Below are 16,211 nucleotides of genomic sequence, written 5' to 3' on the forward strand. Positions count from 1 at the left end.
AAGATCCAGTAGCAATAGTTCAGAGGTAACAGAGTGTGCTGATCTGTGCTGGAGAAGCAAAAAGTATGAAGGCTTATTCTGTCCGATGGAACATCATGGAAGCCACACCAGTCAATGCCAGTCCCTATTTTATAAACATATACACTGGATTTCCAAGTAGTCAGTTTTCTCCTTGTTCCGTTCACTTTTGTTTGTTTTGAAGAAAATTGTGAAGTACATTAAATAAATTATGTTTATATGAAAGGTAAATTGTTATTGAAGAAAAACTGCTCCATGGACAGGAATAAAAATGAAAAATTGGGGACTGAGGAGATGGCTAACAGGTTAAGGCACTTGCTTGCAAAACCTAAGGACCCAGGTTCAACTCTCTAGAACCTATGTAAGCCAGATGCACAAGTGGCACATACATCTGGAGTTTGATTGCAGCAGCTACAGGCCCTGGAATGCCAATTCTCTCTCACACTCATTCTTTCTTTAATAAAAATAAATATACTTTAGTAGACAGTTTCAGGTTCACTGAGATGATCTTCCAGACCAGGAACGGTTATGGAGGAAGAGATATTTATTGCAGCTTACAGATGTGGGGAAGTTCCATAATGGAAGAATCTGGCCTACCTTCACAAGTCTAAGCAAAGAGAGAAGCACAAAAAATAGCTACACAGCCAGCACACTTTAGGAACTCCAGCTATAGGTCTTCTTTGACTTATAAAAAAAGAAATAAAAAAACATGAGAAAGAAATATAAGAAAAAAGATGACTGATAGAATTACAGAAAATAATAAAATAGCTAAATAATATACATAGCTCTGTATTAACATAAATTAATTCTCTCCTATTTGTCAAATTCCTAATGGCTAATAAATAATCATCACTCACTGATTTCTTTAATAAAATGCCACGGTTATGTTTATTTTTTCCAAATTATATCATGAATTACATTAAAGAAGACCATGCTGAAGCATTTTTGACCTACAAGTTTGTCTGTGAATTAATGTCTATAAAATAAATGAACATACAAATAAATATGTTTCCCTAATATACATTCCACTATGGCTTTATGTTTCTGGAAGAGTTGGCTAGGAATCATAGGTGCAAGGTTAATAGAATTGGGAAAGTATAAGATGGGAAAGGGAGATGGGTAAGGAACAATTTAGTGTGGAATGAGAATGCATACACCATGAAGGAAAATAACAAAATTTATGAAGAAATAAAGAAAGTGTGGTTAACTTCAAAGAATATATCTAAGATAATTCTTACTACCATTCAATCGTTTTAAATAGTCATGTTAACTAAGCAAAGAAAGTAAAAGTGAATTAGGCATCTGGGGCAGCCCATTTACTTTTAAGATTTAACTATTTGTATTTCCCCCTGAAACCTCAAGGTAAATATAAAAGATTCTTTTATCATAAAGCAAGAGATGTTCGAAACATTTCTTACCTCATAAAGCATATACTTTTAAAGAAGGATCACAAGTCTCAACAATTAAGCAAGACTAAATGAGACTATTCTGCAATATGATATCATTACATGGGTACCCACTAGACACTTGAAAATAATACAAGCACACTAGAAAGTATTCCTTTATGGCTGGATTAATAGGCAGGAGAGGTTGTCTGCCTTATTGCCAAATCAATCAATTATATATGCAAAGTTTCTAAGGAAAAGTTGAGAAAACAATTGTTAATGTTTGGATGAGCCAGCAGTTGTTAATGATCAGCTATCAATCAGGTTCATGTTCTGTTTTTTACCTTAAAATCACAGATGTAAATCCTATGAATAATGCTACTAGGAACTGTTATAAATGCTATCCTTTTGTGGGTATTTTAATGCAATTTTCCTTTCCTGCTACCTCACTACTTTAAACATTAAGAATAAAAAAGGAAAGTGGTTTCAGTTGTGGCTAGAGAAAAAAGAAGTAAGAAAATAAAATATAAAAGTGTTTTATTTCAACTACAAAATAAAAAGAGATAAGCAAAAAAGTTATGGCAAGTCCTCCCTGGAGATGCTTAAGACCATGATAAATGTCCATCTGTCTAGACCCATTTTAGTGAGGCTTGCCTGGAGGAAGGGGATAAAATCTGCTAATTTGCAACATTTCCAGAGCATCAATTTCATATTGTCAGGATGCTGCCTTGAGCATATTTAACCAAGACTCAAGATTAAAAACAAGTCCTTTCACTGGAAAGCTTGGCGTATCTGCAATAACTCTGAGGAAGAGCTGAATGGGGCAAATCCCAAAACCTACTAGAAGGCATCAGGCTGTGTTCTGATGGTGCTCTCTACAATGGGGTCTTGATACAGCAAAGACACAGACATCTGTTTGGATTCCTTTTCCTGTATCCATCTCTGACTAACTCACAGTAGTCATCAATGCACTACATAGGACGTCAGCTTAGAAATGTACCAGAGGCATGATCAGTAGACAAAGTAGTGATCCTCTCTGTCGTTCTGACCACTAATATATTATCAATGGTATTTATTGGCTCAATACTCTGTTAAAAAATAATGTAAAATAAATATTGTATTAGTTTTATATATTTTACCAGATATCTTTTTTAACTTTGGGTATTTTTTTTGTCTTTATTTTTATTTATTTTAGAGCAACAGGAAGACAGAAAGGGAAAAGGCAGAGAGAGAGGGAGATAATGGGCATATTAGGGCCTCCAGCCACTACAAACGAACTCCAAATGCATGTGCCACCTTGTGCATCTGGCTTACGTGGGTACTGGGTAATCGAGCCTATAACCAGGTTCTTTAGGCTTCACAGGCAAGGGTTTAGCTGCTAAGCCATGTCTCCATCCCATCTTTCTTAATTTTGAATACTTAAACTAAGCTTCATACCAAGTCTGATAAAATGGTAACTATTTTGATTATATTCATGGAAGTTGTTAATTTTTTTTAATGTTCACTCTTTTTTTTTAAATTTTTTATTTATTTATTTATTTATTTGAGTGAGACAGACACAGAGAGAAAGACAGATAGAGGGAGAGAGAGAGAATGGGCGCATCAGGGCTTCCAGCCTCTGCAAACGAACTCCAGACACATGCGCCCCCTTGTGCATCTGGCTAACGTGGGACCTGGGGAACCAAGCCTCGAACCAGGGTACTTAGGCTTCACAGGCAAGCACTTAACAACTAAGCCATCTCCCCAGCCCGATGTTAACTCTTTTTAACAATGTAGTTAACTTTTTTGCTGTGGTTGTTTTTGGCAATAGGGTCTCACACTAGCCCAGGCTGACCTGAAATTCACTATGTAGTCTAAGGTTGGCCTTGAACTCACAGACATTAGCCTCCCAAGTGCTGAGATTACAGGCATGCCCTACAATGCCTGGCCTTGACATATTTTTAATTATAGGAGATTCTTACTAATTACAGATTCCAAAATCTTTGTTATTTAAGATAACTAGTTAATATTATTATGTCTTGCGATATTTCAATTTCACCCTCATTGTCTTTCAAAATGTTACTTAGAAGACAATGAGAATAGAAGGGGCAGTCTTTTCTTTTTTAAAAAAAATACTTTATTTATTTATTTGAAAGTGACAGACAGAGGGAGAAAAAGGCACACACACACACACACACACACATATATATATATCTCTCTCTATATATATATATAGAGAGAGAGAGAGAATGGGCGCAACAGGGCCTCCAGCCACTGCCATGGAACTCCAGATGAGTGTGCCCCCTTGTGCATCTGGCTAATGTGGGTCCTGGGGAATCGAGCCTCGAACTGGGGTCCTTAAGCTTCACAGGCAAGTGCCTCATCGCTAAGCCATCTCTCCAACCCAGGGGCAGTCTTTTCTGCTTCAATAGTTGGCTTCTTTATAGTCTCTCAAGCCTCTTAACTTCCACAGAAATATAAATCCACAAAGCTGAATCTGTGGATGCTACTATATTTAGCTTCCCTCATACTTGGACTCCTATCTTCTCACCTCAGTTCCTTTTTAGGATTCATGTTTCTTTACTTTATAAAGATAGCCACATTCAATTCCCCTCCCTCCCTTCCTTCCTCTCTCCATTCCTCTCTCCCTCACTCCCTCCTTCTCTCTCTCTACTGCACTTTGGTTTTTATTTTCCAATACAATCAAAATGACTTCCGTGGCGAGCCTGACAACCTGAGCAGTATGATAAAGACAGATACTGAAGATACTCAAAATGCACTAAAACAGAAATTCAGAAGCTGCTGAGACTTAAAAACACACTCACCACAGCTCATGGGATTTTGCAGAAGAGGAGATAGAAACTTTGTACTCTGAAATCAGACCTTCACCAACCTCCTTTATAAATTATGAGTTTCTTAATTCCCCTTTACGTTATTGAACAAGACACAATATAAGCTTATCTTTTTAGACTGTTTAATACTTCAATTCATTAACTCTTTCTCTAGACATACTCTGACAATTTCAAGTAATACTTTATCATTTTCATTCCTTAGTCCTCATGTTATTTATTGTCTTATTTATGAATCACAAATTAGTTTTGTACTTTTTAGTGTTGTCTTTTTTCCATCTTGTACCTTCACGTCTATTTGCTTCACAATTATACAATTTATATTTTAATATCTTAATAATTATATTCTAAAATTTCAATTTATTATGATATTCCAAGGGTGTCTATGCAGCAGCTGCAACCAGAGTAGGTGCTTCTTAGGAGTTCTCAAAGTAATGGTGCAATCATGCCTGATCTACAGAGGCAGAATTAACAGCTCTGTCAATGAATCTAGCTTGAGGTCTCCATGTCCTCCCTAGTAAAGAGAAAGCGAAAGCAAAAGGAAGTCCCTTTCACTTGAGTGCACTGAAAAAGAATAAACAAGCCTGGGATCACAATTTCAGTGGTTCCATGTATTTATACCTATTAAACTGTACATTTTAAAATTTCCTCATATGTGTACAAAGTAGTTTTTTTGTGGGTGGGGGACTGTATGTGGAAATGTAAAGACCAAAATGTGGATTTACAAATACTGTATTCTTTGACAAAAGGAAACATCGGTCTCACTTTTGCTACAAAAAACAAACAAACAAACAAACAAACAAAAAAAACAGTGAATCCTACCATGGAGAATTCTGAATATAAGCTAATTCTTCACAAAATGCCTGACCTGTTTATTACTAGCTAAGAAATATCATATTGCTGTAATTAATCTCAGCAAACACAGGCTTTTCATGACTCAATTCCAGGCTATTTCGAAGCTAAAGGAAATATTTTATGTCCCAGATTTCAGAGTTAACTAAAACCTATCATTTTTAAAGACTAACAAAGTATCTTAAAATTTATAAAGATATATATTGACAATATTGGGGAGTCACTGGGTTGTTAAATCTGATAGTAGTTTAAGAGGTATGGACACACACACACACACACACACACACACACACACACACAAACCCCAAACACACTTCTACCCCAGAAGCCAAATTAAAGATTTATCAAGAAAATAAAGAACTAGGATTTCCCATTTCTCTTTTTTGGTAGTAAGGGAAATATGCATATATTCTTTCAGATAATATAAAGGAAAAGTTGTGAGAAAAACATAAAGGAAAACATATTTTTTGTCCATACACTTCTGGCATTTAATGAAATTGTTGGTCTAAGAGCTCCAGAGAACCTGTGGTTCTAGCCCACCATTATCTCTAAGTGGAAAATAATGACCTACTCTTTCCAGAATAAAACACTTCATACACCACAGTTCCATATAGACATCCACTGGAAAGGGAGTGAAACAGACACTGGCAGAAAGAGGGAAAGCACCATGAATACATTTTTCATTGTTCATTACATTGCAAAAGACTAAATCTAGGTTGGAAGAAAGAATTTGATAAAGATTTCAGTTGCGAGGATCTGACAAATGATAATCTTTTGCAAATAGCAACTTGCTGTTATACAATCTCATTTTTTCTCACAACTTTTAAATGCAAACCTTACCTTAAAAACAAATAACATAAAAAGCGGATAGAAAAAATTTTTAAAGCATATACTTACAAATTTTTAATGTCAACTGCCCCACGGAAAGCCTTCCTTGGAATTGCCTGAATTTGATTTTCACTGAGATCACTAAAAAATAAATAAAATATATAAATAAATAGGAATAAGTTATAAAATTTTATTTTAAGGTAATGTCAACCAAATTCACATTATGCACATATAAAAAAAACGTAAAAGAATTACACAACTATGATGAAATACTTCATAGGTCTAATATGATTCAAAGTTAAACTTAATAGTTTTCTGTCAATCATAAAACACTGTATTTTTAATTTAGCTTGCTCCTGTTCTGTATTTTTTTCTTTTTAACAAATAGCAAATTGTTAAAGAATTAATTTCAGGGGATTTTATAGTTTTAGAACTTGGTAATTTTCTAAAATCACAGTTGAAACTCAGCTTCCTAGAGAAGGGTGGATAAGAACTAATAAAACATAAACCATATGATTATGTTTCCATTGCAATTTATGTAATCTTGAAAATGGATCGTGGTTAGACCAGCCAAACAATAAAATAAAGTCTCTGCCTGAAATATTAATTATCAGTTGATTTAAAGTCTTCTTGAAATAATTCTATTATAACCATAAACAAAGAGTCTCTATATTTACATTTTAACTTATCTGAGAAATACGTTTTTATTAAGGAAAAATACACCAACAACAAGGAGTGTGCAAAATCACTCATCATGAAATGGATCATTATTTTTCTCTCAAAGTGTTCAGAGGCAATTCTGTCTTCTCAAAAAGCATTGTTTTCCTTAACAAGTAAAACACACCTGTAAATTTAAAAAAGGCCATAGAAAACAGAAAAATCTTTACTATGTATAATTAGCTCAAGGATCGAGTAGAAAGTTGAAATATCAAATTATTAAAATAACAGCGAATGTACTAACATCTTTAAAACTTCAAGATAACTGATTTTCACAAGGAAAGTCGAAGCTACTGACCACAGCTGCATACTGCTGAAAACAACCATTTTCCAGTACGGGAAAGTGTTTCAGTGGGCTGCATGCACATCCTTTCCTTCAAAGCTGCTTATGATCCGACCTTGTAATTCATACACTTGTAGCCACATAAGAGAGAGAGGGATAATTGGCACATACCAAGATTTAGTGGGAGGTCTTGACCTCATTAGCACAAAGTTTTAAATAAGTGAGACTTGCATTTATATCTCTGTATGCTCGATGTTCAAATAAAAATATGTTTGCTAAGCAATTTGTAAAGAAATAAATGTTAGTCTACTTAATGACAGAAGGTCTTTATCTTGCCCTCCACCCTGTCAAATATATTTTACTTCAAAGAGTAAATTTACCACATGTGTTCATGTAGAAGTTAAGGCAGCTATCTATTGCCTAAGTGATGTGGCTCGTCATTGCTTTCAATGATTTCAGTACAGCCCTAAGAGTAATAAAACTTCATTTCCTTAAAAAGAAAATGCTTATTAGTCCTCCTTGTCATTGATTCGTACTGACTTTCTTCCTTTTTCTAAATGACACTGAGTTAAGAATATTTAACAATATATATTGAAAATCATAGGTGGCATAATCTTTGTGGAAGAGGCTACAGGGCAGAGATATTAGAAAAAGGAAAACAGAAAGTACCAAGAAGTGAGAAACACATGATTAGATTCAAGCAAAAGTGAACTAGTGTGCCCTCTGAAAGTTGTTAGTACTGTTGCAACAGTTATGTCCCTGCCCATCTCAACCTTTCCAGTTCTTTCTTTCCCAGTTCTCTTCAAACAAACAATGCTTCAGATGGCATGTAGATGAATAAAAATGGAATGTTCACTTCAGACATTGGATAGTACTTGGCTGTGCATCTTTCCCACCTCCACAGCTGGGGGGAGGGGGACATTTATTTTCCAACCTGCAGTCTCAGCTCTGCCCACCGTTTATCCACTGGTATCATGTTCTCAACTGTGGCCAGTGAGATATCCAGGAGGTCAAGCAGGAGGCTTCATATGGTTCTCAGAAAATTCACTGATGAACACTGCAGTGCTTTCAGAACATCAGTCCTGTATTTTATTTTATACCTGATTAACTTTGGAGAAACTTCATGCATAGAACAGCTTTTCTTTTTTTTTTTTTTGTCTGTCATTTGTCAATCTTTTCACAGCATGCTAGGTCAAAGCTTATATCCTCTAAGATTATTGGTTTATACGTGGTAGTCCTTGGTTAGCAGCTCCCAGAATGGTATGGAGTCTCAGGTTGAGGGACCAGACCACTCTAGCAGGCAGCTTTGGTTTCAGATCCCAGAACCCAGACCCCAGGAGAGAATCAAGCTATATTCACTGGGTAAGGAAGAAACTGATATATTTACTACTTGATGTTTCAGAAAGAATATACTGCACATTTAAACACTTGTTGTAATCACCCTATCTCATAAAAAGTTATTGTTATTCCAGACTTAAAAGAAAATTAATTAAGCTTTAGAAATGTCACTTACTACCCCTACATAATAAAAATAATTATTAAACATGCTCAGAAATGCAGATAAGTATGCAGCCAAGATTTGGGTCTTCTAAAGATGATACCAAGAACTATTTAATCAATTCCTGTACTTATAAGCTTGGAAGTATTTCCTTAACTTACCCTAGACTTTGACTTACATTATCTTGGCAATAAAAGAATACATTAGATTTGAACAATAATCCATATTTGCCACATATAATCAAGTTATCTGTAACCACATTGGTTTACTTAAGATCTACTATGTATAAAGCTTAGTCAGTGGGAGAGGTTACTGAACTGGGTAAGATTAATTTCCTATTTTCAAGAATTTTAAAGTCTATTAAGAAGAAGTAAGCAGCCAAATAAAAGAGCAAATGAAATTCAAATTATTGAGATTAGGAAAATTAAGAGGGCAAATAATTTTAAAATATAAGACAAAACGAATGTACAAAAACAGGAAGTGAAAGACAATATAAGGGGCATTATCTTTAGTAACGTAATTACACGAAGGCATAGATATGCAAAATCAGAACTTTTCATGGAAGTAAACTTGGTTTTGGTCTTTTCAGAGCGTAACATATATGTAGGATAGTAATAGGAGAAGCGATGGTAAAGTCTAATCGGCATGGGCTGTACAAGTTGTGTAGTACGCTCTTCACTTAGACATTTGTGAGGGGGGTGCTGTAAATAGGAGCATGCCAGAGGCTGTTTCTTAGATAATGCTGACCTAGAGTATGACTTATGTTGAATACGTTGAATCAGAGATCCAACTGTCATTACATCAGCTTTGGAATACCAGATATAACATATTCCTAGCTGGGGAAAAGATGGTTCAGAACCTCAAGTGACATAACAACTATCAATAAATTGCTTGTTGGGCTGGAGAGATAGCTTAGCGGTTAAACGCTTGCCTGTGAAGCCTAAGGACCCCAGTTCGAGGCTTGATTCCCCAGGACCCATGTTAGCCAGATGCACAAGGGGGAGCATGCATCTGGAGTTCATTTGCAGTGGCTGGAGGCCTTGGTGTGCCCATTCTCTCTCTATCTCTCTCAATCTGCCTCTTTCTCTCTATGTCTGTCACTCTCAAATAAATAAGTAAAAATAAACAAAAAAATTATTTACAGAATGCATGAAGAACCAATAATAAGAACAGAATTGTATGTAGACAAGACTGGATAAAGGACAGACAAGAGACAAAGGACTCTTTGAAGTTGTATGAGTATCATTTAAAACAGGGAAATTAGAAGAGCAATTTGGAGCATTGGTTATAATTTTGGTTTTGGAAAATTTTAACTATAGTTGGAGAAAGAATGATATATATCATGTAGTTTGAGAATAAGGACTATGGCATCTGATCAGTGAAGTATGATAAAATGACCAAGGAGATTAAGGGAAGTAATAGAAACTGTTGACCCAAACCACGTAGAAAATTAAAAAGAGATCTTATTTGAAATTTTTGAAAAAAGTGATTGTGCTCAGTAACTCTCAGTCCCTAGTAAAGGGGAAGGGACATCAATTGATCATTGGCAGAAATCAAAGAGCAGCCAGAACACAAGAGAAGTTGAGGGTACAGATGTAGGACCCAGTCATTCATTTGCACTGCTATTTATTGGCCAGTGTCCTTGTGAAACTATCATTGCTAAGCTTCAGATTTCTGTAAAACAGAACAATGCTAGTGTCTATCTCAAGATTGTTAGGTGGCTCTAATATGTTCAATCTTTCAAATGGGCAAAAAGTACCTAGCACATAGCAAACACCATAGAGGTATAAACACATATTAAAAGCATTGTGCTTGGGAGCTTATGTTTTGCCCCTTGTGTATCTATTCTAGTCCTTGGCGATCAGGCACAAGGAGACATCACTATGTATTGTTCTATGATCTGTGCAGAATGAATAAAATGAGACAAAACTACTAAGTTCCTAGGATGGATCTGCTAGGGGAGAAGTTTATAATTATATCCATAGGCAATAGAGTGTAAAAATTTGTTTCAGTGAGAATAAAGATGGCTTGATTGGAGTTTATTTTTAGGAAGACTAATCTGGAAATTGCATTTCAGAACAGGCAGGGACAATGAACAGAGAGGTGGTATTGGATAGTATCTCCAAGAGTCGGCAGGTCTCCTGTACACAAGGCAATTCTTTTTAGAGTACATTAAGCAATAAAGTTGGGACTTGGGCCCAATTCCAAATAGAAAATCATTGGTGTAAGTTAAGGCAATGATCATCTCAAGCAGAATTTGGAGTTACTTGTGTTTTTTGAGTACTGGAACCACAAGGTAGAAAAAATGTAAAGGACATCTGTATTAATACTTTGCAAGATACTGGGGCACTGAGACTGAAAACAAGATGACTAAGACCATTCATAGGTTATTGAAAATGCTCAGACAGGGCTGGAGGGATGGCTTAGCAGTTAAGGCATTTGTCTGCAAAGCCAAAGAACCCAGAATTCGATTCCCAAGGACCCACATTAGCCAGATGCACAAGAGGCACATGTTTGCTGTGGCTGTAGGCACTGGCACACCCGTTCTCTCTCTCTCTACCTCCCTCTTTCTCTCTGTCAAATAAAGAAATAAAAATAAATTAAAAAAGAAAATGCTCAGACATAATATATAAATTTTCCTACAGAAATGTAAAATATTGAAAAGTTTGAAAGATTAGTTTATTCTTTTTCTGTCATGACTAGGAAGTGAAAAGAGCTTGAAAGTCTGTTCCATTCAGAAGTTGAATAAATCCCTAGGAAAGATCAGAGTGAAGGTAAAGGAAATAGGTTCAAATAGGAAAGAATATGCTGAATTTGTATCTGTACTGTTGAAAATCTTAATTTCTTTAGATGAATAGATCCTACACTGACCTGTCTCCTGGACTTGACTTATTTAGCCAGTTCAGACACTACATTTCAAAGCTGAATTCTATCAAATTATTCCCTTATGTCATCCTAATGCTAGTTAAAGAAATACCATCTTTTTAGAGGCTCAAGCCAAAGACTTCGGGTGTCTTCTGTACTATTACAACCAATCCATCAGCAAATACCCTTAACTAAGAGGTCAGATAGATAAAGAAGTGGACCTATCTACACTTCTGTTTCATTTACCCATCTCCTCTGGTCTTGGTTGCCCTAATAGTATACAACTATGTCTCTACATCTGACCTTGCTTTCCTATAGCCATGACTGATGCTTTTCAGATGAAAACTCCATGTATAAAGGAGAGCTCGAATTCTCACAAAGATATACAAGCCTCCCCAAACTTGTTGGCACACATTTTTTTGTCATCAATTTTTGCTCTCATCCTCACTTACACTGTTCCAGTCATACTGGCTCCCTTGGGTTTTGTAAAAATTTCATTTATTTGCTAAGTTTGGGGCACTCACTGATACTTGCTCTGCTGCTATGAACCCCATAGTCCTGAGCATGTGAGTCTTAGTACTTTAATTCACCTTTTACCCAAATCATCTACAGACACTCATCTTTTTCACAATTTCTATAATTTACTTAATTCCTATCACAGTGACCTAGAGAATTCAATGTTTTTGAGAACTCACAGTGTTTGTAACTTACATCCCCCAAAATTCTGCTGAGCCTAGAGCTAAAATCTCAGATAATGAACTATCTCCCTCTCTCTCTCTCTCTCTCTCTCTCTCTCTCTGTGTGTGTGTGTGTGTGTGTGTTTGTGTGTGTGTAAGGTACAAAGATATATTTTTGCTTTTCGCATCTGCAGTGAGTGTCAGCATTTCATATCTTTTAGGACTGTGTTGATGGTAAAATATAATATGCATTAGAATTTTTTATGCTTTGAATCTGAAAATCTCCAATAAGCAATAAGCTTTGGGCTTTTAATGTTTGAACTCCAGTTATTGGTGGTATTTTGAGACAGTTCTGAATATATTCGGCACTGGGGTTTAGCTGGAGGAGGTGGGTCATAGGAGAAGGCCTTTGAAGTTTTGCTATACCCATGTATTTCTCATCTTGCTCTCTGCTTCCTCCTACACTGCGATGCGATGCGAACAGCTTCTTTTGTGTGTTCTGCTACCATGAAATGAGCTGTTCTACCATGTCATTCCTGCCCTGATGCACCCAAACCCTCTAAACTATGAGTCCAAATAAATTTTTCAGATATTGTGGTCACAGAGATGCAAAAATAGCTAACACAGTATTTGCATAAGTAAATAAATATAAAATGAATACAAAAATGATACTAGGGATTCAACTGTTACATTTTATGTGTTTTACAGGCAACCTGCATAAGGATGTATTATAACACTTTAATAATTTTATTGGATAGAAGGAATAGGTTCTATTGCCCTATAACTAGCAAAGTAAAATAACTACAGTTTAAAACACCTGATATATATTCTGAATGATAAAATGTAAGAGAGTTTAACAAGTATAAACACAAAGAAAGAATAAAGAAATGTAAATGTAATTATTCTCATTTCATCACTGCATATTATATACATATGCTAATTACCATACTACACCCTGCATATGTGTGTGATTATGTGGTTAATAAACAACAAAATGAGATATGAAAATAATTTTAGTTGTATTCCTTTTGTAAATGCTGATCTCTCCTTTTGCACAACACAACAGATGAAAGCAGGAAATTTCATTCATTTTGTTTTAAGGGCATTTCTGGTAAATAGACCTTCAACTAACATGCACACCAGGAATGCAGGGAAAGATAACTAAGTGCTCAAGAACAGACCACACAGAGAGAAATGGTTGCAGGTAAGTTAAAGGGAAAGAGATTGTAGGTATAAGTCTATGCATTGACGGCTGGTAAGTAATAAAATTCCCCATTGTAGATATGGCTGAGGGAAATAAGGAGAGGAAATTGGATTTGAGAGAGGCCTGAGATGTATCAGTACTGTGGCAAAGTAGGACAGGCCAATGACATCAAATCACAATGAAATGTTAGGCATATAACACTTTAGCTCAGCAATGATCTCAAAAACAGAAACACAGGTTAAAGGGTCTCTGTACTGTGATGATGACAGAGCTGTCAGATGTCATGCTCCACTGGACATTGGCACATTTCAAATTTGCAGGATATAACACCCCCAACAACTGATGCTCAGTTTACTCATCATTTTCAAGTGGAGAAATCCACTTTAAAAAAAAAACAAAAACAACTCTTCTTATTCATCTATCAAAAGGTCTAGTTGGCAGCCCAGATTGATAATCATAGCTTCACAGTGGCTCTTTTTATGGCATGTTTTTTGAGTGAATAAACTACTGGGGTTTTGTTTTTTGGTACATGTACTATTTCTACTCAAATCTATTCCAGTCATCATATCATATAATCCTAATAGAATAATTACTTTGAACATTCCTACTAAAAATAATTTGTTTTTAATGTTTTATTTTACTGATTTATTTTGGGTGTTTCTGTGCATGCCTGAGTGTGAGTGTGGGCACACATGTAGAAGTGAGAGGATAACTTTCAGGTCAGTGTTTACCTTTCCATCCTGTTTAAGACAGGGTTTCTGTTTCTGTGGATTTTCACTCTGCTGTTGTTCATTGCTGAGCTTGCCATGTGCTTTTGGGAAAAATCTCTTGTCTCTGCTCCCCATCTCACAGTCCGATTGCTGGGATTACAGAAAACTTCTGAGGCTTCCAGGTTTTACAAGTTTCTGGAGATTGAATTCTGGTACACAGGTTTGAATAGTTTATCCACTGAACCACCTCTCAGATCCTACAAGCAGTCTTCATCATACAAATGAAATAGCTTTTCCAAGGAATTTCCAGGCTTCCTCAACTACCCTTTTATTTCAGTCATATCACAATTATTTTCTTATTTTTATTTGGAAAAGTTGCAATGGTTATATAATTTACCTGTACTCACACTGCTGCTATACATTAATTTGACCGTGTTGTTCTTAAACCTCATACTCCATGTTACCTCATAGAGTAGGTGGTTTCTTTAGACAACTTACTCTCTAAAGGCATTGTTCAATCATATTGGTACTGTTGTTTCCAAATGTGGGCCAAATGTCAAGCACAGGAATGATTTAGGGACATTCTCTTTAACAATAATACTAATAATTAAAAAAAAAAAAAACAGAATTCTAAGCTCCAAGTCAAATATTAGACAAACTCTTCAGTGTTTTGGTTCAGGAATCTGTATCCTTCATGTTTTGTTTAACATTTTAATGTGGTGTGTGCATATGTACATCCAGGTGAAAAGTATAATTAATAACAGAAAAAATGTTAGTAAATACCATTAAAACCAAGAAAAATATACATCGCACCCTAGACAATGCAGAGTGTTGTGTAAGAAAGATTGCTTTAGGGCTGGAGGCATGACTTAGCAGACCTGAAAAACTAAAGGACCTCAGTTTGATTCCCCAAGACTCACATAAGCCAGATGCACAAGGTGGCACATGCATCTGGAGTTCATTTACAGGGGTTGGAAGCACTGGCACACCCATTTCTCTTGCTCTCTTTCTCTCAAATAAATAAATAAAATAAAATATTTTTTAAAAAGAGAGAAAGATTGCTTATGGTAGTATATACCCATATCATGAAATGTACCATTTAACTATTTTAAGGGCACAATTCAGTGAAGTTAAACATGTTCATATTGTACAGGCATCACCATCACCATATCAAAAGTTTTAGAGGCCACTTTTAAACCAATTTTTCAATAATGTAAAACTTATAGCCAGACACCAATTTTGATGTGGTAAAATATATGAAGTGTAGAGAATCTTTATTTTTTCTCTACAAAAGAGTATTCATTACTTTGGTTCATATTAGCATCAATCTTTCCAATTGATATAAAGCAGCACTTAGGTTACCACTGAAGCATGTCCAAGGAGACAACACTTAATTGGATAGAGCCATCAAATAAGAAATACACTAAAAATGGTGCCTAAGGCAACACAAAAAATACATCACTTTTGTGCCTTCTTTTTGAGAAATGCCACTGAGCTGATGATGGCCCATGTTTCCAGGACAAGGCATATTTCCTGTCATATGTGAACATTAGGAAACCCATAGTGGTCTGAAACAGCCAGGATAAATGAATTAGAATCCCTCAGTGTGATGTACTGTGACAGGCCTAGAAACCCAGAAATCCACTGATCCCTCAAGAGATCTCTGACCCCATGATTTCGATCAATGTATTGAGTTATATTTTCTCTAATCATGGTTCACATCCTTTAAAAAATACACTAAATCCTGCTAAGGCATAGTTCCTGTGGGGAAGGAATGATCCAATGTATTCTGGGAGGAAGAGTGACATCCATCTCCCAGTTCCCAAACAAAAGGGCACAGGAATGTATTAGCTTTTGCACTTCCACTGGTTCTGCTCAAATCAAGAAATATTAATTAAAGGTGGTGTGTAGTAAACATGTTGTGAATTATTGGTGAAGAAAAGGTAAGAATAACACAATGGCTGCTCTCAGAAATTTCAGATTAAAAAAAAAATCATTGAGATATACTAATCATTACAATACTAAGCTGATACAATATCAACAAGCAAATATACAAAGTCCCAGAATGATGATGATAGACTTTGCTATCATGCTTGGAGTATTGAGGATGGTAGATAAATTGAAAAAAAAAGAAAGAAAGAAAAACAACCTTTGTTGTAGAGTTTAAGTTTATGTGCGGATTCCTGGAAATTTCATGCATCAAAATCAATATCCATTCATTTTGTTTCCTTCAACCTTTGTAATAATTCCTCTCTGTATAGAAGATTCATGCTTTGTTATTCATTTGTTGTTCTTGCTCATACTTTACATCAGAATTTAACATGCTTTCATAAACATCTTCCCAGG

The 16,211-nt window shown here is 35.6% G+C and overlaps 1 protein-coding gene across 7 annotated transcripts in view; it reads right to left on the reverse strand.

The window, feature by feature from the left end:
* The window catches only part of Slit2 (slit guidance ligand 2), a 370,481-nt gene that overhangs the window by 146,996 nt on the left and 207,274 nt on the right, over positions 1 to 16,211 (reverse strand). For all 7 annotated transcript variants that reach the window (XM_045161148.1, XM_012948212.2, XM_045161147.1 and 4 more), the window contains exon 5: positions 5,981 to 6,052. In XM_045161148.1, coding sequence (XP_045017083.1) covers positions 5,981 to 6,052 — 72 coding nt within the window. The remainder of the gene's footprint in view (positions 1 to 5,980; positions 6,053 to 16,211) is intronic.

This window comes from Jaculus jaculus, chromosome 11, assembly GCF_020740685.1.
Source record: "Jaculus jaculus isolate mJacJac1 chromosome 11, mJacJac1.mat.Y.cur, whole genome shotgun sequence".
Lineage (NCBI taxonomy): Eukaryota > Metazoa > Chordata > Mammalia > Rodentia > Dipodidae > Jaculus > Jaculus jaculus.